Source organism: Manacus vitellinus, unplaced genomic scaffold, assembly GCF_001715985.3.
Source record: "Manacus vitellinus isolate BGI_N305 unplaced genomic scaffold, ASM171598v3 scaffold_12_pilon, whole genome shotgun sequence".
NCBI lineage: Eukaryota > Metazoa > Chordata > Aves > Passeriformes > Pipridae > Manacus > Manacus vitellinus.
Window position 1 is genome coordinate 4,380,861 of NW_021938949.1, and position 19,890 is coordinate 4,400,750.

General features: G+C 52.6%; 2 protein-coding genes across 2 annotated transcripts in view; one reads left to right on the forward strand and one right to left on the reverse strand.

Annotated features, from left to right (window-relative positions):
• Window positions 1-4,886, forward strand: part of LOC108638655 (hydroxyacylglutathione hydrolase-like protein) — a 7,365-nt gene extending 2,479 nt beyond the window's left edge. Inside the window, exons 2-9 of the mRNA XM_029957810.1 lie at window positions 3-101; window positions 950-1,014; window positions 1,088-1,205; window positions 1,687-1,795; window positions 1,977-2,080; window positions 2,226-2,327; window positions 2,409-2,488; window positions 2,794-4,886. Coding sequence (XP_029813670.1) covers window positions 3-101; window positions 950-1,014; window positions 1,088-1,205; window positions 1,687-1,795; window positions 1,977-2,080; window positions 2,226-2,327; window positions 2,409-2,488; window positions 2,794-2,959 — 843 coding nt within the window. The 3' untranslated portion in view covers window positions 2,960-4,886. The remainder of the gene's footprint in view (window positions 1-2; window positions 102-949; window positions 1,015-1,087; window positions 1,206-1,686; window positions 1,796-1,976; window positions 2,081-2,225; window positions 2,328-2,408; window positions 2,489-2,793) is intronic.
• Window positions 4,887-5,663: 777 nt separating this feature from the next.
• Window positions 5,664-16,848, reverse strand: CIAO3 (cytosolic iron-sulfur assembly component 3). The gene is given in 12 exon segments (XM_018089257.2): window positions 5,664-6,101; window positions 7,012-7,169; window positions 8,152-8,286; window positions 10,630-10,702; window positions 10,931-11,060; window positions 12,499-12,617; window positions 12,906-13,040; window positions 13,690-13,822; window positions 14,079-14,222; window positions 15,337-15,432; window positions 16,784-16,800; window positions 16,803-16,848. Coding segments are annotated over 12 exon segments (1,422 nt in total). The 3' UTR covers window positions 5,664-5,865.
• Between the last annotated feature and the right edge of the window lie 3,042 nt (window positions 16,849-19,890).

The window sequence follows — 19,890 nt, forward strand, 5'->3', positions numbered from 1 at the left end:
AGGTGAAGGTGATCTCGGTGCTGGAGGACAACTACATGTACCTGGTGATCGAGGAGAGCACCCGCGACGCCGTCGCCGTGGACGCCGCGGTCCCCAAAAGGGTGAGAGGCGGTCGGACCCCCCCGTTCCCCCCGGGTGGGCTGCGGGTCCCACGCGGGGGCTGTGCCCGTGGGACAGCGGGGTGTATCCACGGGCATCCCACCGGCGGGACCGGCCCCTTCTATCCCTGGTGGAATGTGGGGGGTGCCGGACCCCTCTCCCACCCACCCCTGGGCTGCGGGGGGATTCCGTGTTGCCTTGACCGTGCGGAGTCTTACAGACCCCGCAGCGAGTGAGAATAAGCCGGAATAAACCTTTGGAGCGGTTCTCCCGTGCCCAGTCCCGCGTCCCAGGAGCTGCGGGGAGGGCAGTGCCCGGGGTCGCCGTGACCCCCCGTGCCCCCGCCCGGGCTGTTGCGCATCGTGCAAAGGCTGTCGCGGTTTTTAAGCGTTTGGTGCTGACTCGGACGTTTCCTTCCTCTCTGAGGAGCGTAATCGGGAGCTGCCGGAGGGCTTGTTCCTGGCCCTGAATGTTAAGTTGGCATTAGGAGCCTGCTGGCAGCTGGGCCGGGCCTGGCAGCCCCACGTGGCCGCTCGCCCGGCCAGGGTGGGTTGCGAGGCCACCATTTCCCTGCACGGCTCCTCTGTGGTGTCGCCGGCCATAAAATGCCACAGCTCCCATGGGAGCAGCGTGTTCTCATCCCCCTGCTCTGCTCTGGGTCGAGCCTTCATCCCACCCCTCAGCCCACGGATGCTCAGCAGATGGTTTGGGTGATTCCCGTGCCCTGGTCAGCCGGGTCCCTCACCCACGGAGTGGTGCCACAGGGGACAGGTCCTACAGTGGCTGTCCCAGCCATGGGTGGGTCACCCCCCTTGCCCGCTCATGTCCCGCTGCACTGGGTCCCTTTCAGCTGCTGGAGATCATCAGGAAGGAGGACGTGGTGCTCAGGGCCATCCTCACCACCCACCACCACTGGTAAGTGCAGCCCGGTCGGGGTGGCCGTGGCCTTTCCCGTTCCCTTTCCTGAGTGCCCATTCTGCTGGCACAGGGACCACGCGAGGGGCAACGAGGAGCTGGCACGGCTGTGCCCGGGGCTGAGGGTGTTCGGGGCCGACCAGCGCATCGGGGCCCTCACGGACACGGTGACACACGGCCAGGAGCTCACGGTGCGTGGCCACGGGACCACGGGAGCACCCAGGGCTGGGACCCCACACACGGGTCCTGCCTGGTGGGGCGGCTGGGGCTGGCACGGTGTGGTGGGGCTGGAGAGGGGCGATGGCAGGACCCCCTGTGGGGTGGCACTGTGATCCCCTGTGGGGTGGCACCGTGCTGGGGGCTGGGTTGGTGCTGCTGGGCTGTGCTCAGCTCCCTGTGCTCTGGGGTGTTTGCAGATGTGGCACCATGGATTTGAGGCTGGGATGGGAGGGAAATCTCCTCCCCGTTCCCAGCCCATTTAGGGTTGTTCTGGAGGATCCAACCCTCTCCTGGGGTTCTGCTGCTCAATGCCATGGTCCAGGCATGTGCCACCTGGGCCTTATCCAGACCACCACTGTCACCTCTGTGACCCGCTGAGCCCGGGTGGGTGATGCCAAGGGGTGTGGGGGGCATCTGTCCCCTCAGTGGGATCCTGACCCTCTCTCCCCACAGTTCGGGGCCATCCGGGTGAGGTGCCTCTTCACCCCCTGCCACACCTCAGGCCACATGTGCTACTTCATGTGGGAGGACGATTCCCCGGATGCTCCCGCCCTCTTCTCAGGTATCCCACCCTGCCCACGTGCCCCCCGTGGGTCCCGGGGACACGGGACATGCTCCCCGTGTGCTCCTGTCCCCCCACACCCGGCAGTCCCAAGGTGAATCCGCAGTGTGGGGGCACCCCTGGCACCCACCCCTGGGCACGGGTCTGGGGGCCCCTCCGTGCCCAGAGCCCTTTCCCTCAGGTGACACCCTGTTCGTGGGAGGCTGTGGGCAGTTCTTCGAGGGCACAGCGGAGCAGATGTACACGAACCTCACCCAGATCCTGGGGGCTCTGCCCAAGGACACGGTGAGTCCCACAGCACCCACCCCTGGGAGGGACCCTGCAGTCAGGAGGGGGCTGGAGGCTGGCACAGCCTGTCCCGTGGTGGGGACGGGTTGGATCCAGCCCTTGGAGCAGGTCTGATGCCGGGTCCTTCCCGCTGGATCCACAGAAGGTGTTCTGTGGCCACGAATGCACCGTCCGGAACCTCAAATTCGCCCTGAAAGTGGAGCCAGAGAATGAAATGGTGAAGGAGAAACTCGCCTGGGCCAAGGTAAGTGGCTGTGCCCCCCGGGGTGGGGCCCAGGGGCGTTGGATGCCAGCGGGATCCTGGATGTCTCTGGTCCCTCGGCAGCAGCGGGATGACGAGGACCTGCCCACGGTGCCCTCGACACTGCAGGAGGAGTTTCTCTACAACCCCTTCCTGAGGGTCATGTAAGCAGTGCCAGTGCCTGGGGGGGCGAAGGGCCCCCAAAATCCACTCCCCTTTTCCCTCCAGCAACATCCCCTCTCCCAGTAGCTTCGCTGACCAGTGGGAATCCCAAGCCCTGAGGGAGGGGAGGGTGTCGGGCCATGGGGTCCCACCTGCCCAGCACAAGGTCCGTGTGCCCCAGCAGTGCCCGGCACCGGGATGGGACTCCCCAGCACCAGGATGGGACTCTGTGGTGTCCATGCCAGTGGAGAGGGGGCAGGGGTCCTGTCCTGCCCCCCGTGGCACAGCAGAGCTGCTCTCCCCACAGGGAGGAGCCCGTGCAGAGGTTCACGGGCCAGACGGACCCTGTGGAGGTGCTGAGGAGGCTCCGCACCGAGAGGGACAACTTCAAGAAGCCCAAGGAGAGGCCCAACCCCCCGGCCATGCTGGCCTTCGACTGGGGGCTCTTCAGCCCCTTCCTGGAGAAGCAGTGACGTCCCCGCCGTGCCGGGGGTCCCTCCTGGCTGTGCCCAGCCTGGACTCTCTCCCAGTTGGGAACTGGTGTTTGTCCTTAACCTGCTCGTCCGAGGCCGCTCCGCTCTGCTCTGCTCTCCCTCCGGCTCCGTGTCCAGCTCCCGGGGCAGTCCCAGGGGAGCAGGAGCACGTGGGTGCCTTGGGAGAGCCCAGGCTGTGGTGACCCCCCTGCGCTGGGGCTGCTGCTGGCAGAGGGCCTGGAGATGTTTTTGGAGACGGGAGATTCCCACTCTCCCAGTGCTGGGATCAGGGTGGGAGCTGCTGCCTGTCCCACAGCCCCATTCCCACGGAAGGGAGCTAAGGAAAAGCACGGAAAAGGGGGGATGCTCAGGGACTGTGGTGCTGTAACCCACCAGGCTGTCAGGCTCTCCTGCCTGTCCTCCTGCCAGGCCTGGGGGCTGCACCCCATTCCCAGGGGATTGTCTGAAGCAGCCACGTGGCTCCGGAGCCCCTGGGCCCCTCCCAGGCCCGGGATGGGCAGGGATGAGGCACGGACACTTGGAGACCCAAGGGAAGCTGGGCAGTGACTGGTGTCACTGGTGTCTGTGGTACCCACCCAGCTCCACCCTGCACTGACAGACACCCTCAGCACAGCGGGGTTTTGGTGGGGTTTTCCCGTTTTTCCCTATTTTTCTAGTGGATAACACTGTGTAGGGCTCTGTAACAGTCGCTGCCTTCAGGAGCCATTGGAACCCCTCAGCCCACGTGGGATGTGCTCAGTGGAGCCCAGGAATGCCCCAACCCACTGGCTTTGGGAGATGCTTTCCAAGGTGTGACAGATTTTAGGCTGCCACACATCCATTGCTTTTTTCTTCCAAGATAAAAACTGGAAAACACTTGGCTGCAACCACACGGACATTGCCTTGCCTTCACACCAGGGGCCAGGGGCCAGCCCTCAGGCCTCCTCAGCCTCCCTTTGTGCAACATCAGGGCTGTATTTGAGCTTTTTTTTAGCTCTGAGAAATGTGGAGAGTTTTATTTGCAGCTGGGGGGAGGCACATTGGACTAGTAAAGCAATTTTTGTGGAGAAAATTGGGCTTTGATGGCAGCTCCCAGGCTGGAATAGAGTTGATTTCAGGGTCTTTCATGTGTGGACTGTGAACTGGAGTTTGGGTTGTGGCTGTTCCTTCCCTGGCTGCAAACTAGGCTGAGGTTTTCTTTTTTGCCTTTTATTAATAGTTTAGATTTACTCTCCCTCGTGGGAGGGGAAGGATTAACCTGCTGCTCGAGCTGCCTCGGTACTGCTGCCTCAGAGTTCCTCAGTTCACAGGGAATGGTGGAGTTGTAGATGTACCTGGGTGTTCCTTGGGAATTTGGTTTGTCCTGGGAGCAGGGATGCACCCATGTGTGCTCAGGGAGGGTCTGAGCTGTCCCTGAGCTCACAGGGCCACAGCTCCAGGGCTGGGAGAAATTCCAGCTGCTCTTGGTGCCATGGCAGGAACACCCCCCTGGAACACCCCCCTGGAACACCCAGGAACAAGAATCTGGGGGGTGTTCTGGGTGACTTTCGTGATCCGTGTGTTGGCAACCCAGGAACTGGAGAGGAGACAAAGTGTAGAGCCCTGATTACTTAATTTACAGCTAATTGAGCTTAATTTATTGTGCATTTCTGGCCTGACGTGCATGTGCTCAGCAGACACAGTTTCCTCTGCACTCCCAGCACTCCAGGCTGGCTCTGTGGGAGCACTGGCACCTCTCCCTGGCCATGGAATTTTATGGTTTAGCCAAACCCTGGGTGTTATGAATCCCTGAAACCACCACCTTGCTCGTCAGGAGGGTGGGGAGGGGGAGGCAGTGGGGGATTCTTGCCTTAGAACACTGTGAACTCACGGACTGATCAACACCTGAAAAATGTAAAGCTTTTAATTAAAACCATTAAAAATGTAATTTCCACTGTTGTTTTGCTTTGAACAAGCAGCAGAGGAGGCTCTGAGGAGACACAGGCAGGTGAAGGTGTGGCAGCTTTGGTTCCTGCCAGCCCCAAGGTCAAGGTAACTGAGGGAGGGTCAGTGCTGATTTTGGGAGGAATTTCCTCATGGAAAGGGTTTGGACTCAGGGAGGTTTGGAGTCCCCATCCCTGGAGGTGTCCCAGGAAGGCCTGGCCGTGGCACTCAGTGCTCTGAGCTGGGGGACAAGGTGGGCATCGGGCACAGGGGGATCCATGGGCTGGAAGGGCTTTTCCAACTTTAATGATTCTGGAATTCTGTGCCCAGGGTATGGACACAGGGCAGCCTGGGCTGGACACAGAGAGACATGCAATTGCCCACAGTACAGATAATTATTATAACTAAAGGAAATCCCAGGGGTTTTCTTCAACATTCATTCCAGACCCATTCCAGCAGGAACCAAAGCAGCTCCAGAGCTGCTCCCAGGCTGCTGGAACCCTCCTGAGGGCACAGAACCTGCAGCTGCCCCCAGGGGCAGTGAAATGGAGAACCCCAAGGTTTAATTAGACCATTTCTAATTAAATGAGGATGTTCCAGCAGAGGCAGCCATAAAAGTGGATAAACTGATCCCAGAGAGGCCAAATCCTGCCCTGAGCCAGATCCCTTGGCACCTTAAATTCATCACTTCTGGTGGGAATAGGCTGGCAAAGGGAGGGCAGATTCAGCCCATAGAGACTGTGCAGAGGCTGGGATGCATTTCTGCTTCTTTAAACACTTGTTTTAAGTTAGTGTTTGGTTTTTATTTACATCTCTCCAATAGTTATTAAGCTGAAGGAATTATTAGTGCCGGGCTCTACGACCATTCCCATCTTCTCCTTTCCAGAGGCAGGAATTCCATAGAACTTCAGCTGTCCTTTGAGAATCATAAATAGAGCTGGGTTACAAAGGCACTGAGGATGTGTCTCTGGGCTTGTCAGCATTCACCACTTGATGTTGAAGCTCGTGTTTGCTTTCTCCACGGGGTGATATTCCGTGTGCAGCGTTCCCACAGCCTTCTCTGAGTCCCTGCCTCCCAGCCAGTGCTCGTACAGCTCAGCCACAGCCTGGTTCTCCTCTGGAATCTCAGCCTTTGGAGACTCATACAACCTCTCCACGTGCTGCAGCTCGTCCTTGGATCCCCCCTCCAGCTTGATCTGCCCTCCTCCGTTCAAACAACCTGCGGCAACAACAGAGAAAACCCAGTGGAGAAGGAACTTGAGCTTCAGCAGGAAAAACACAATGGAAAAACTACAGTTACTCTGCACCTGCAAACACTTGCAGAACTGAAAACACCCTCAGAATGGAGGTTTACTCCCAGTTATCTCCCCGCAGCAGGGCCACAGGGCAGGGAGATCCTGGCTGTGCCTGTGGCCAGCTGGGAATGTGCCAGGAGCTCCAGCCCTTATCTCCCACCTCCAGAAGAGGGTCAGAGCACACTCCAGGTGAATCCAGGCTTGGAGCCACAACTGAGGGCAAAGGAAATGTGCCTGGGATGTGTTCTGGGGTGCTGGGAGCTGAGCTCTGCAGTGAGAGGTTGCCCAGAGCAGTGTCAGGCGCTGGAGCTGTGCAGACCCTCGGGAGGGAGCAGTGGCTTCCAAGTGCCAAAAGTGGCCCCTCAGCATCAGCCCAGGCTGGGATCAAGCTGCCCCTGCTCCCTGCTGGCTGATTCCAAGAGAACCAGGAGGGAGGGAAAGGAAACTAAGTGGAAAACGGAATAAAATAGGTAGGAAGAGACTTTCCTCACCGGCAACGTTTTCTAAAAGTGTAATGGCCAGTTTTGTGCAATTTTAGGGGAAAAATCCCCTCAGGTAACAAAGAGCTCAGAAAATCAGGAAACCCTCCTTAAAAGCACTAAGTGTGCAAATTTTGTGTGATGGAATTTAACAGCAGTTCCTTAAATCCCGAGGCATTACTGGCTTAGAAGCAGGAAAATCCACAGCCAGCCCTGAGACTGTGATGCTGGGACTGTCACACCTCCAGAGGTCACGGCTGTGCCACAACACTCAGCATGTGAAATCACCTATTGTCTTGTATTTAAGCTTAATTTCATAGAGCATGTCCCAGCTCTGGATTTGCAGCAGCCCCACCTGAGGGACAGGCCATGACCTCCACGTAGTGATATGGAGACTTCCCCCGTTTCAGCTTCTGCACCAGGTTCTGGATGTTCCGAAATCCGTAAGCCAGAGCAAACTGGAGCAGGACTTCTCCATCCCTCTGCAGAGTCACCTCCTGGAAGTCCTTGTTTCTGAGCAACCAGAGCAGAGGAAATGTCTTACCCAAATGAACTTCTATTTTAAACTTCAAAGGGCCCTGAGCTAAACCCAAGTTCTCTGTGAATCTTATTTGAGAGCTGTCCTAGTTCTTTGCCATCCAAATAAAATATGAAGGAACTACTTCCAGATCTTTCTCCAGGCTCATTTGAGGAGCTGCCACCTGAGCAGAGTTTGCTGAAGGACACCTGTGCTGAATAAATCCTTAAAAGCTCAGCAAATGGAGCCTTTCACTGTGACAGACCTGAAGCCACTGAGGGAATTTTTAACTTGCAATGGGCCATAAAACCAGGGAGCAAACCAAGATTGAAGGATTCCAGACTCCAAAGGTTAGTGGGAATACTTGTTCCTGATAAAAAATGTAAGTAATTTGGTTTTTATCACGTATTTCATATCAGGACTGTTTCTTCTGCTTCCTGGACCAGGGAATGCTAAACATAAATGTTGTTCATCGGGGATATAATTAATTGCAAATGATACATTAAGTTATAGCTGGGAAGGTAGAAGGAATCTCAGGTGAATGAGCCTCAATGCCCAAACTCATGTGACTTGTTTATAGTTTAAACAGAGCCCTAAAGCCCTCACACAAGGTTTTTTTCTGTGATCAATAATTAGTGATAAATCTACTTTATTGGTGTGATCAAAGGTGAGGAAGCCGAGATCCATGGGAGCTCTGCCTTCTAAATTATTCTAAAAATTGCCTCCAACTTGACACTGGGAAAATGCACCAGGCCAAACTAAAGTGTGTGGGTGGAGAAGGGGCTGGAAATCTCCAGGGGAAAGGCAGCCCAGAGTGGCTGATTTATTGCTCAGCAACTGGGGGAGTGAGGAGCCAACTCTCAAGCCTGGAAGTAAAATGTTGAACATTGCAAAGAAAATCTCAGCCCATTAGCAAGATAACAGCATGGAGAGAATTCCAAAAAAACAGTGCTTTCTGCAGGATTTCCAGCTTCTTACTTTAGAGGTTTGTACTCAATGGCATCCACGTGAATCCCAAAGAGCTCCTTGGCTGCATGTCTGTAAATGTGCTCCAGGTATCCCCCTGAGCCCCCTCCAGGGTGGGTGCTGAGCTCCTCTGCTGCACTGCTGAGCCTGGGGAGGGAGAGAGTGGCACCTTTAGGGGGATCTTTGGTCAAACAAACAGACAACACGAACACAGAGGGCCAGGGGACTGAGGAACAGCAGAAGAAGCCACAAACCAGCTCCCTTTGAGCTCCAGCTTTTCCCTTTCTCTGGGAACCAATTTATAGCCCCAGAGACCACCAGGTTTGACCCTGTGCTGCTCACTGGGAATAGTGTCCAAGGCCAGGCTGGACAGGGCTTGGAGCAACCTGGGCTAGTGGAAGGTGTCCCTGCCCATGGCAGGGGGTGGCACTGGATGAGCTTTAAGGTCCTTCCAACCCAAACCATCCCAGGGTTCCAGCAGTGCCAGGACTTTTGCTCCCTCCATGGCTGTTTCAGCAGGATCCTGGTTCAAGTTCACCACGTTTTTTGTGTTGAACAACTCTGTTGCCACCAGTCCTGGAACTCCAGCTCTGCACAGCCAATCCCATCTCCCTGCCAGGCCAGAACTCCACCAGCTCTGCAGAATCATGGCAGTGTTCCTCAGGAACAGCTCCACACAGGGAAGCCACAACAATAGCTTTTGTTAGGAGAGGAGAAGGAGCTGAGGGATCTCTCTGCAGCCCTGCTCAGGCAGTGACACTTGGATTCTCCCACTGACAGCTGTGGAGGGGAAAACACTTGAACTGGGGCCAAAGTTTCAAGTCCAATGGAAGCTGTTGCCTCTGGCAGATAAAATCTTTGCTGTGGAAGAGCTGCTGAAGCCCCAGCTGAGGCTGCAGGAACTATTTTTAATTTGCTGTTGTTTACAGGAACTGAGCCCCATCCCACCCCCTGTGTGTCTGCCCTCACGTACAGCTCCTCTCCCCAGAAGGAGCTGCCAGGAAGCTCCGGCGCTGGCCCGGAGCAAACGGTTATCCCAGCAAAACTCCTGGGATTTCTGGCACTTCAGCCCATCCTTGCTGCCAAATGTAATAACCTTAATGGGCTTTTGCACGTGCTGGGGGATAAAGCAGAACAACAGGCCTTGGGCTGCTTGTGGGCAGGCTCCAGTTCCCAAGGAATACGTGCTGTTTGGAGCCAGACAATCCCCGAGGACGTGGGAGCCCTGGGAGGCTGTGGAGGCACTTGCTCATCCCCAGCACGAGGCCTGGTGCTCACAATGTTCTCCTGAGCAGCTGCCCAGAGATCTTTATCAGGTAATTAGATGTTCAGTTCCCTGTTATAACTGACACTTCCAGATGGTCATTCCCTAAGGGAAGGCAAACCCTTGAGGATCGTTTTTTCCCCTCGGTTTTCTGCTCGTGGTGTAACAAAAAGCAGGTGGAAGACAAGGGTGTGTTGACATGGGCAATGTCTGAAGTTGTGCTTTTGGGACTCCAGTGTCTGAAGGGGCTACAAGGAAGGTGGGGAGGGACCCTCATCAGGAATTGGAGTGACAGGACAAGGGGAATGGCTTCCCACTGCAGAGGGCAGGGTTAGGTGGGACACTGGAGAGAAACCCTTCCCTGTGAGGGTGGGCAGGCCCTGGCACAGGGTGCCCAGAGAAGTTGTGGCTGCTCCTGGATCCCTGGAAGTGTCCAAGGCCAGGTTGGACAGGGCTTGGAGCAACCTGGGCTAGTGGAGGGTGTCCCTGCCCATGGCAGGGGTTGGAATGAGATGAGCTTCAAGGTCCCTTCCAACCCAAACCATTCCAGGATTGTGATTCTACACTTAACCACCTCCTATAATTCTGAAAGGTGCTGCAAGTGTCATTCTCTGTTCATTAATGTGCAAAGAGCTGGGGAGACATCTCTTTTACCCTGGAGAAAAGGCAGCTGGGGGTCTGTGCTCAGTGCAGACCCACCCCTGATGGCAGCTCAGGGTTTGCAGTCACCCAGCTCTGGGCAGTTGTCACTCAACCACATGTTGCTCTTCAGTTTGAAACAACTTCATTCTCATCTGGTTTATATCTCATTTTTCTTTACAAATAGGCTTCTAGAGATGAGCTGTGGGGCCTTAAATATTTCTTCTTTATGCTTTAACTCTGGGATCCTTGCAGTAGCTCTGACAATTAGGAACAAAGGGCAGTACCAGCTTTGTTTCACTGACACTGAGCCAGATTCTTTCCCTTTTCAAGGCTTGCAGGGAGGTTTTTGTGGGATTGCACCAGCAACCTGTGAGTAACAGGAGCTGGAGTAAGTGAATCCAGTGGGAATTCATCCTATTCTGGACATTATTTTAACTCCCAATTGTGCTGGTTCAAGTGACACAAGAAGACAAAGCAAACCCACACACACTGGGTAGAACAGTGGTGGAAAGGGGAATCCAGTGAAGAACTCTGTCAACACTGGATGACAGAGAACAGGACTGGGATGAGATTTTTTTTCTTACATGGTATCCAAGGGACCAGGATCTACATCTGAGAGAGATACTCCTTCTTGTTCCAACAGCTTTAGCACTTCTCCTAAAACAGAACCAGCCAGAAACAGTTCTTATTTTGGGGATAAAGGAAAACAGACCAGTACCTAAGGCTGCATCTACATTTTTAGCAGGGCATGATTTGCACTATTAAAGTGCAAATATACATCAATATTCATCCCCCACAGCCTCTATCAGAGACAAAGGGTCAGTAAAACCAGGAAACCCTTGGCTCTGAGGCTTCCAGAATGAGTTGACTCCCTGTGGCTCTTACCTGTGGTGATCACACAGTCCACATCCCTGGTTTGGTACTGCTGGTTGAAAAAGTCTGGCCTGGAGGCCTCGAGCTTTTTGTCATAACAGGGCATCACTGTGACATGGTAAATCTGGTCAGGGGTCAGGTGCTGCAAGAAAGACAGAGCTGGGCAGTTGGATCAGCCAAAATCCCACCTGTCCTGAGGGAGGTGTTTTCCAGGTACAAATGGGAATGGTGAAATTAATGCCACCAAGCCCCTGGAAATAACCCCCATTCTTACTGAATAGTTATGTATATTTATTTATATATACATTAAATTATTTCTCTCCTAGAAGCCAATTTCAGTTTGTGGCAAGTGTCAGCAGTTTGGTCCTTTACAGGTTTCATGGAATCCTGGAAAGGTTTGGGTTGGAAGGGACCTTAAAGCTCATCCAGTCTCACCCCCTGCCAGGGGCAGGGACACCTTCCACTATTCCAGGTTGCTCCAAGCCCTGTCCAACCTGGCCTTGGACACTTCCAGGGATGGGGCAGCCACAGCTTCTCTGGGCAACCTGTGCCAGGGCCTCAAGACCCCCCCAGGGAAGGATTTCTCTCCAATATCCCATCTAACCCTGCCCTCTGGCAGTGGGAAGCCATTCCCTGTGTCCTGTCCCTCCTTGTAAATAGTCTGGGTCCATCTTTCCTGTCAGCTCCCTTCAGGCACTGGAAGCTTCCCCCCCATCCTAGTGCAGATGGTCCCAAGTCAGGCAGAGAGGTGAATCCCTGATGAAGCACTTAGGGAATATGTTTCTTCCATGCTCTTAAAACTCAGCCCCTGATCAGCAGCTGGAACATGATCTGGAGTCAGACAAAAACCTCAGGATCATCCAAGAACTAAACACAGGCCGAGGAAACAAGTCATTGACTCCAGGCCATTGTTTGAGTCCCTTGTGCCAAATATTCTCAGTAGCTGCCAATTTTTGTAACAAATATGCAATGTCAGCACCTCCTTAATGCAAGTGTTAAACCACTGCTCGTTAGAGGACAATTAATCACAGAGCCAGAAGTGGTGCTTAAGTTCCTTACAGGACAGATCTGGGCTATTTGCATAACTCCAGGCTGTGAACATCAAACTCACTCTTGGAAGGATTCCAGAGGTTACAGACTGAGGACAGAACTAAGTCCAGCTGCAACAGAACATCAAGTTGGGAATGAGGGAGTTGTTTTCAGACAAGACATGATCTGCACGTAAGCACTGACTGAGGCCTTGGCTGAGGGGAGCTGATGTGAAGTTACTCCCCAGCATGAAAAACCAGACCCAGACCAGATGGGAGCAGAAAGACACCGATAAAGAAGCTTCCCCAGCCTTCCCAAATAACACTCAGAGGTTTTAATTAGCCCCTGCAGCACGTGCTTAGTGTTGTGCCCTAGTTATGAACTTCTCATTAGATAAAACAGAAGTGAGGAAGATTCTGGCTTTGTAACCTTCTGCAGGGTAATTTTTACCTTTAAACGTGGATAACGTAGCAAAAGAGAGAAAAAAAAATCAGCCTAAAGTGTTCATTTTAGGTGGTTTTCCATCAGGAATAGCATGTTTAGACCCTTACCTGCTGTTCTGCAAAATAGCCCTTGACCAAGGAGCCCATGACCTGCTGGGGAGACTTGGTGGTGCTGATGTAGGGGATGATGAAGCTGCCGTGGGTCTTCTCTGCGTAGCAGATCCAACCTGGAGGGAATGGAATTAGCAAACTAAACTTAAAAACAACAAGCAGGCCTTTACCTTGCCCATTCTCCCCCCAGCCTCAGGCTTAGGACTCATTAATAACCATTCTGAGCTTCACTCCAGCACAGAAAGCAAAGGATTCTCTGAGATCCTCGAGCAGCTGGGTCACCCCTGCTGTTAACACCAAGCTCTCTTTGTACTGAAGAGAGCAACCCTCCAGGTAAATGCAGCCATTTAAACCTTTCTGCCCAGCTTTGGGATTCTTAGTGCCAGTTCTAACTCCCTGCATACCTGGGCAGGCAGAGGCCAGCATTGGCAGAGCCTTTCTGTCCTCGGTTTGCCTGCGGAAGCGTCTCACGAACTCCCGCTGGCTCTCCAACAGGCTGAAGTTTCTGGAGAAAGTCGTGTCAAAAACATAGTGCACACCTAGGCAGGACAGCATCTGTGTTAAAATCCACAGCAGAGATGCAGCAAACTGCAGCAAAAAGCCTCCAGTTAAGCCAGATTCCAACTTGTTTACAGGCACCAACCCCTGCAGTTGAGAGGGAGCCTTTTTCCCCAACACACCAGCACAGAAGAGGAGCAAAAGTGACAGGAGAGCTGTAAATCTAAAATGGTAAGTTCCTGTAAATGTTCCTTACCAGGTTTCATAGAATCATGGAATGGTTTGGGTCAGAAGGGACCTTAGAGGTCAGTTAATCCACCCCCTGCCACGGGCAGGGACACCTTCCACTAGCCCAGGTTGCTCCAAGCCCCGTCCAACCTGGCCTTGGACACTTCCAGGGATCCAGGGGCAGCCACAGCTTCTCTGGGCAACCTGTGCCAGGGCCTCCCCACCCTCCCAGGGAACAATTTCTTCCCCACATCCCATCTAACCCTGTCCTCTGGCAGTTTAAATCCATTCCCCCTTGTCCTGGCACTATCTGCCCCTATAAAAAGTCCCTCCAAGTTTATTCTGTGACTGAAGTTGGGGACAGTTTGGGGGTTAAATCCCCTCAACCCTGTGCTCTCAAACAGGCCTGTTTCCCAGCCACCCCACAGCCCCTCTGGGATAACACAACAATCCCACACTTGCCTAAACTCTTCAGGAATGTTGTCAGCTTCTTGGCTGTTTCCAGAACACCCATTTTACACTTTGCAGCCAGGGAAGCTCTGGATTGAGGGGAAACAGAGACCACCACCAATTTCTGTTCATTGGGAGCAGCAGCCTTGGATAAAACCAAACAGAACCACTGTCAGACAACATGGCACAGGCACAATTCCAGCACTGGAGCATCAGAAAGTACCTCACACATTAACTCTTCAGTCAGGAACTCACACAGAGCCCTTGAGAACTTTTTAAAAATGGGAACAACCCACGAGGGTGCACTAAAAACACTAAAAACACCCTCAGGGCTCTGAAAGTCCATTTTGCTGTGTGGTTTTCCCCCCCTGTTTGTGCAGATGCCACAACCTGTGGCCCACCTTGTTGCCAGCCAGCACTTTGCAGAGCTCCTCGTGGCTCTGCTGGGTGATGAGGACACTCTCTGCCGAGGTGATGCAGCCACTGCAGGCCAGGCAGTCATTCAGGGTGATTTTGGCCTTTTCCAGCTTCTGTGCTCCCCCATCCTACAAGGAAAGAGGGCACACTCAGCTCTGGGCTCAGGAGCTGCTTTGCCACCTTCACCACAAACAGGACCAGAGATGTTGCTCTTTTCCTGCTCTTGGTTCATCATTAGAGAAAGGAGATTTGGTTTCAGTCAGATGGGGTGGAAAGCACCTGAACTTGCTGGTTTTAATAGGACTGTTTGGCACAGAGATGGAAAGATTCCTCCCAGGCAGTGTGTGGTTGTCACTGGAAGGAAGCAGTTGTCATGATATCTGACCTGAATAAGTTGGTTTTCCCCTGAGAGTCTCCTCTAGTTATCACTCCTGGATAAAGTCAGGAACAGGCAGAGCAATTAGGTGCTACTAAAACTATAAAATAAGAAACCAGACCCCTCTGGAAGTGCTGTATCCTCCTTTCTTTAGGTCAAAAGGTCACTATCTGCATAAAATTAAAAGTATCATTCCCAGATGAATTCCCAGCTTGGTTAACTAAGTAATGCCAAAATTTTCTGTGGAAACAGGGAAACTGTTCTGCAAAACTCAATGGGAATTTTGGAAGGAGACTTATGAATTCAGCAGGATGTTTGAGAAATAATTTGAAATATTATCATAAAAAACAGAGCAAGATTTACTAAAAATATCCAATTGAATCTCATTATGAGTGAGCACAAAAGGCATTGTCCCAAATAACCTGGAATTGCTGATCCTTAAGGACTGATGCAAAATAAATTTCTCAGCTTTACTGCTCTAACATTGAAAATCACTGATTAATGTCAGTGTTTTAGAGCATAAAACTGACATAAAATTGGAATTACTGCTTATAAAATCACCGCTTATAAGTTAATTTCTAAATTAAAATGCTCACAAATTAAAATCTAATAAATTGCTAATTGATAAAATGAAAATCATCACTGATTAATGTCAGTGTTTCAGGGCACAAAACTGACACAAAATTGAAATTACTGCTTAGAAATTAAAAAGTCAGACTTTGGGAAAAAAAAGTACAAGAATGCTGCCAGCAGCAGCAACACTTTTCTATCATCTTGGTTCTCTTTGAGGCATTAACTGTTCAAATAGTTAAAATATACTCCTTTTTCTGGGTGTTTTACACAATAATGATCAAATTCTCACCTACCTGATCGATCTGGAAGTAGCTCCCATCTGCCTCAATCCTGATCTTTGCTGCTGCTTTTCCAGCCTGTTTTTCCACCTTGACAGGTTTGATACATTCCTGAAAGAGCAATAAAGCCCCCAGTGAGGAGCTGAGCACCCGAGAGGTTGGTTGCACAGAAGTGGAACGATCAGGCACCAGTTCTGGACGGATCCGACTCCTCTCCCTTAAAACAGTGCTGTAAGAAAACATCCAAGGGAAGGCTCCTTACCCCTTTTGCACAGAAAGAACACCTTTCCAGCATCATTCCAAAAGCAGGGGATGCCTTTGCTGCTCCTTCTGAAGGATCTCAGCTCTGCTTTAGGGCTTTGACAGAGCAGCCCGTGGCCAGACCCTCCTCCCCAGCCTCAGCCCATCCTCTGCTCCTGCGCTGGGGAGGAGTGGTCCGAGGACACGCGTCCTGCTGCCAGGGAAGTTTAATTCCATGGCAAAGGGCCCCTGAGGAGCTCCCTGGGCCAATTCCCGTTCCCTGTGCTGTTCCAGGGTGGAGTCCCTTTTTTTTTTTCTTTTTTTTTTTTTTTTTTTTTTTTTTTCATTTTGTGTCGTTTTTATTGTTCAGGCACCGCCTGACTCCTCGTCCTGCTGCTCCAGCCCCGGCTCCTCTCCTTGCACACCCTGCTCTGCCTCTGGGGCCCCCAAACTCATCCACCTCTCCTGCATTCCCTACACTTCCTGCAGGGTTCGGAGAACTCCTCGGTTCTACAGCGATCCCTCCCTGAAAGGAAAATACTGAAGGATTCCCTTGGAAACCCAAGAACTAGAGGGAGAGCGAGCAGGGTTTGTTACTCCCCATCCCACTGATCTCATTTCAGGATGGTTCTCCCGCGGTACCTGTCAGCAAATATATCCAGGGTTAATATTTTGCATACTCCAGGATGAGTATTTTGCATTCCAGGGTCAACATTTTGCACTCCAGGAGCAATATTTTGCACTTTTCCAGCGCCTGGAGCTTCTGGAAGCAGCCGAGCTGCCCCTCCTCGCTGCTCGTCCCGCTGGCACAGCATCTGTGCGGGTGACTCGTGTGACAGGAACCTTCTTCAGGCTTAAGATTTTACTGGGAAGGGCCCAAACGAACACCCCACAGAGCGGGATGGGGATCACTTGGCTGATCCCAGATTCCTGCCTGTCCCCAGCGGCTCGCACTGTCCTCGCTGTTCCCTGCGCTGGGACTGGGAGGGACAGCGAGGAATGTCCATTTTCCCCCCTTTTCCCATCTCCCACAGCAGCAGGCGGTGTCTGAGAGGGGAGGGCAGGTCCCTGTGCAGTGACAGGAGGTAACTGTCACACACCCCCTCCGCCCCAACCCCCCGAGGGCCGTGTTCGCGCCCTCCCCACGGCTGCTGGGGCAGTGCCTGACATCCCCCGGCCCCGGCAGCCCCCCGGCAGCCCCGGCCCGCTCAGCCCGGCCCACCTGTGAGGGGCCGATGAATCGTCGAGGTCGGTGAGCTGCAGGACGCCGCTGAACCGCGCCGCCATGGCCGCCACGCCGCCGCAAAGCGGCGGGGACAACCGTCGTGAAACCCCGCCACACCGCCGCAAAGCGCGACGCCACGCTGTCGTAAAGCGAAGGAGAGGCGCTGCCGCAAAACGGCGCGCCTCGCTGTCGTAAACCGCGAGGCCACACTGCTGCAAAACTATGCCACACTGCCGTAAAGCACGGCGGGGAGGTTTTCTTTTGTTTGTTTTTTGTTCGTGTTTTTGGTTTTTTTGTTGGTTTTGGTTTTTTTAGTTTTGTTTTGTTTTGGGGGGTTTTTTTGTGGTTTTTTTTTGTTGGTTTTTTTTGGTTGGTTGGTTGGTTTTTTTAAGAAATAATTTAATTTATGCCATTTCCAGCAGGGAAAGTGGTTTAATGATCATTCAAGGGTTCTGGTGGTGCTGTCTGGGTGAGAATTTGGTGTTTTCTGGTTCACAGAGGGTTCCCCGTGTTTCCAGGAGTGCCTTGGGAATTCGGGGTCCTGCAGAATTGTGACACAATATGTATTAACAGGGGCTTTATTTAATAAAATATCTCACTGTACTGTTCGTAGGAGCACCCTGAGGTACCTGGGTGGGGGGTGCTGGTTGCAGGGTGCTCTTGATAATCCCAGAACAGTGGGATCTGCTGAGCTGGGAGGGACCACCAGGGACCATCCATCCAACTCTAAAGGGATCAGCTGAGACAGGGATCAAACCACAACCTGGGCATCATCAGGATCATCCAGTCCAGCTCCTACCTCGCACAGGACACCCCAACAGCCCCACCCTGTGCCTGGACCATGTTTGGTCTCCATCAGACACAGCCTTGGAGCAGTGAGGAGTTAGAGGGTCAAACCTCCCTGTTCTGACCCTACAAACAGGTCACAGAGAGGGGTTAAAGGGTCAAACCTGACCCTACAAACAGGTCAGGAGCCTGAGCTGGAGCAACTCCTGCAGGTGCTGGGCACAAGGTGCTAAGTGGGCACTCAGGGGGAGGATTTAGGGCTGGCAGCCTGGGGAGTTTGGGGAGAGTGAGAGATGGGGTTTAGAGAGACAGGCTGGAAGTTAAATCTGGCTTTCCAGTTCATGAGCTGGACCTCTGACTTCCATAACTGAGCTTTGTCTTCTCCCCTCCTTCTTTCCTAGGGCTGTGCATGTCCTGTCGCCCTTTACCGGTGACTCTGCACACACAGGTGTATCTCTGTATTTATATATTTATGTATCTATATGTTTCTATATTTCTGTCTGGAGGAGAGGGTGGGTTGAATGGCTCTGTCCCATCACCAGGTGTCAGCCTTGCTGCGAGAAGCAGCAACACACAGAGTCTCTCAGCAGGGTCTGACTCGCAGGGCATCACTTTCCTGAAGTTCCACGAGCCAGAACTTCTCGGGAATGAGGAATCCTGTCACCTCTCGCTGTGTTTTGGGCGCTTCAGCGTGTGGCAGAGCCGTCCAGGTGCTGCTGATCGTCTCAACAGAGCCAGGAGGAGCTGGAGCATTTCTGGGTGCCCACAACACCTCCCCTTTCCTGCCTGGCCCTCTGGAAGGTGAGTGTGTGCTTTGGGAGGAGCCAAGTGTTGCTGGAAACATCAGGATAAATCAAACGCTCCATCACTGCTTTTTTAGCATTAGAAAGCAGGGATTACTTTACTCACAGTGCCAGGTGCACGTGGGGTCTGTCCCCCAAAAATGCAACATCCACTTTCCAAACTTTTCACTGATCAATTTATGTTCACTGGCTATAAATTGCAAAATTCTCTTCATTAATTACTATTCTATCTTCTATTGGTTATTGCTTTCTCCCTCCTTGTGCTAATTACCCCCCCGTTTTCAGTGTTTTTGTTATCTTTTTTTTCTCAAATAGACGGAATTTCAGTGCAAATGCTGAGCTGTCTGGGTTAGTTTCTTTTTTATCTCTGGTTTCTGCCACGTGTCCTTGTGGGCTATAAATCCTGCATTCCTGGTGCCCAGTTCTCAGCAATATTTCTCTCCCCCAGGTTTTGCTCATTGAAGCACATCAAGGCTGGTTTAGCAAAATTTCAAGTTTCAGTGATTTTGCTGAACTGGGTTCGTGAAAAACCTTGCTCCAATGGGAAATTACCCCGGCTAATTAAAACAATTAATTAGGAAATTTATATAATTTCCAGCACGAGGACATGGCACAGCAGGTCACATCAGTAGCCCCATTCCTGGATTTTTAATCCTGTGGGATTAAACTCGTGGTGCAGCCAGAGCTGATGGTTGAGGGCCCCCTATCGGTGTGATAATGAGGTTCTTCCTGAGCAGGTTTTCGAGGCTGGGCTGGTTTTCCAGGAGCATTTGGCAGCTCTGAACCTCCTCCTGATGAAAACTGGTCTCCCAGTAACGTGGGTGACCTCCAAACTGGTCCTGTTGCTCCTCCTGGCTGCTGGTGTGGCTGGAGCTTGTCCAAGGGGCCTCATTCCTGCCCTGCTGGGTGGCCAAACGGGTTGGGCTGGGCATTGCTGGGCACCCTCCTGCTCTCTGGAGCAGCTGCTTGGTCACCAAACCCTGGTGAGGGAGGAACGTCAGACGTCAGAGAATCACCTTTCCTTTTTTAGCTTGTTTGCATTTCTAGTTCAGGACATGATTTAAGTGTTACATGTCGGTGTTTTTTGACTTTGTGCAATGCAAAGGTCACAGAGGAGGTTGCAGAGGACAGGGGGAGGCAGTAACCAACCAAAATCCCTTGTGCAAACCTCCAGGAAAGGTGCAACGTGGTGGGTGGGTTTTACTTCCAGCTATAAACTGATATTTGATGCTATTTGGCCTTTTTGTCCTGTCTCCATTGTCCCTGGAACACTTCCTTTAGCTGGGGAGTGTTGTGTGGCCAGAGAGGGGTTTGCTCTGGGGTTACTCCAACAGGGATAAACCAGGGCTGGGTTTCAGTGCTGAGGTGACTGGGGGTTTGGTGGCAGGAAGGTCTCTGACACCCTTGGCTTTCCTCTCCCCTCCTCTGCAGTTTAGAACTGCCCTTGTTAGCACTGGCAGGTGAGGATGGAATCACAGAATCATTAAGGTTCAAAAAGACCTCTGAGAGTCCAAC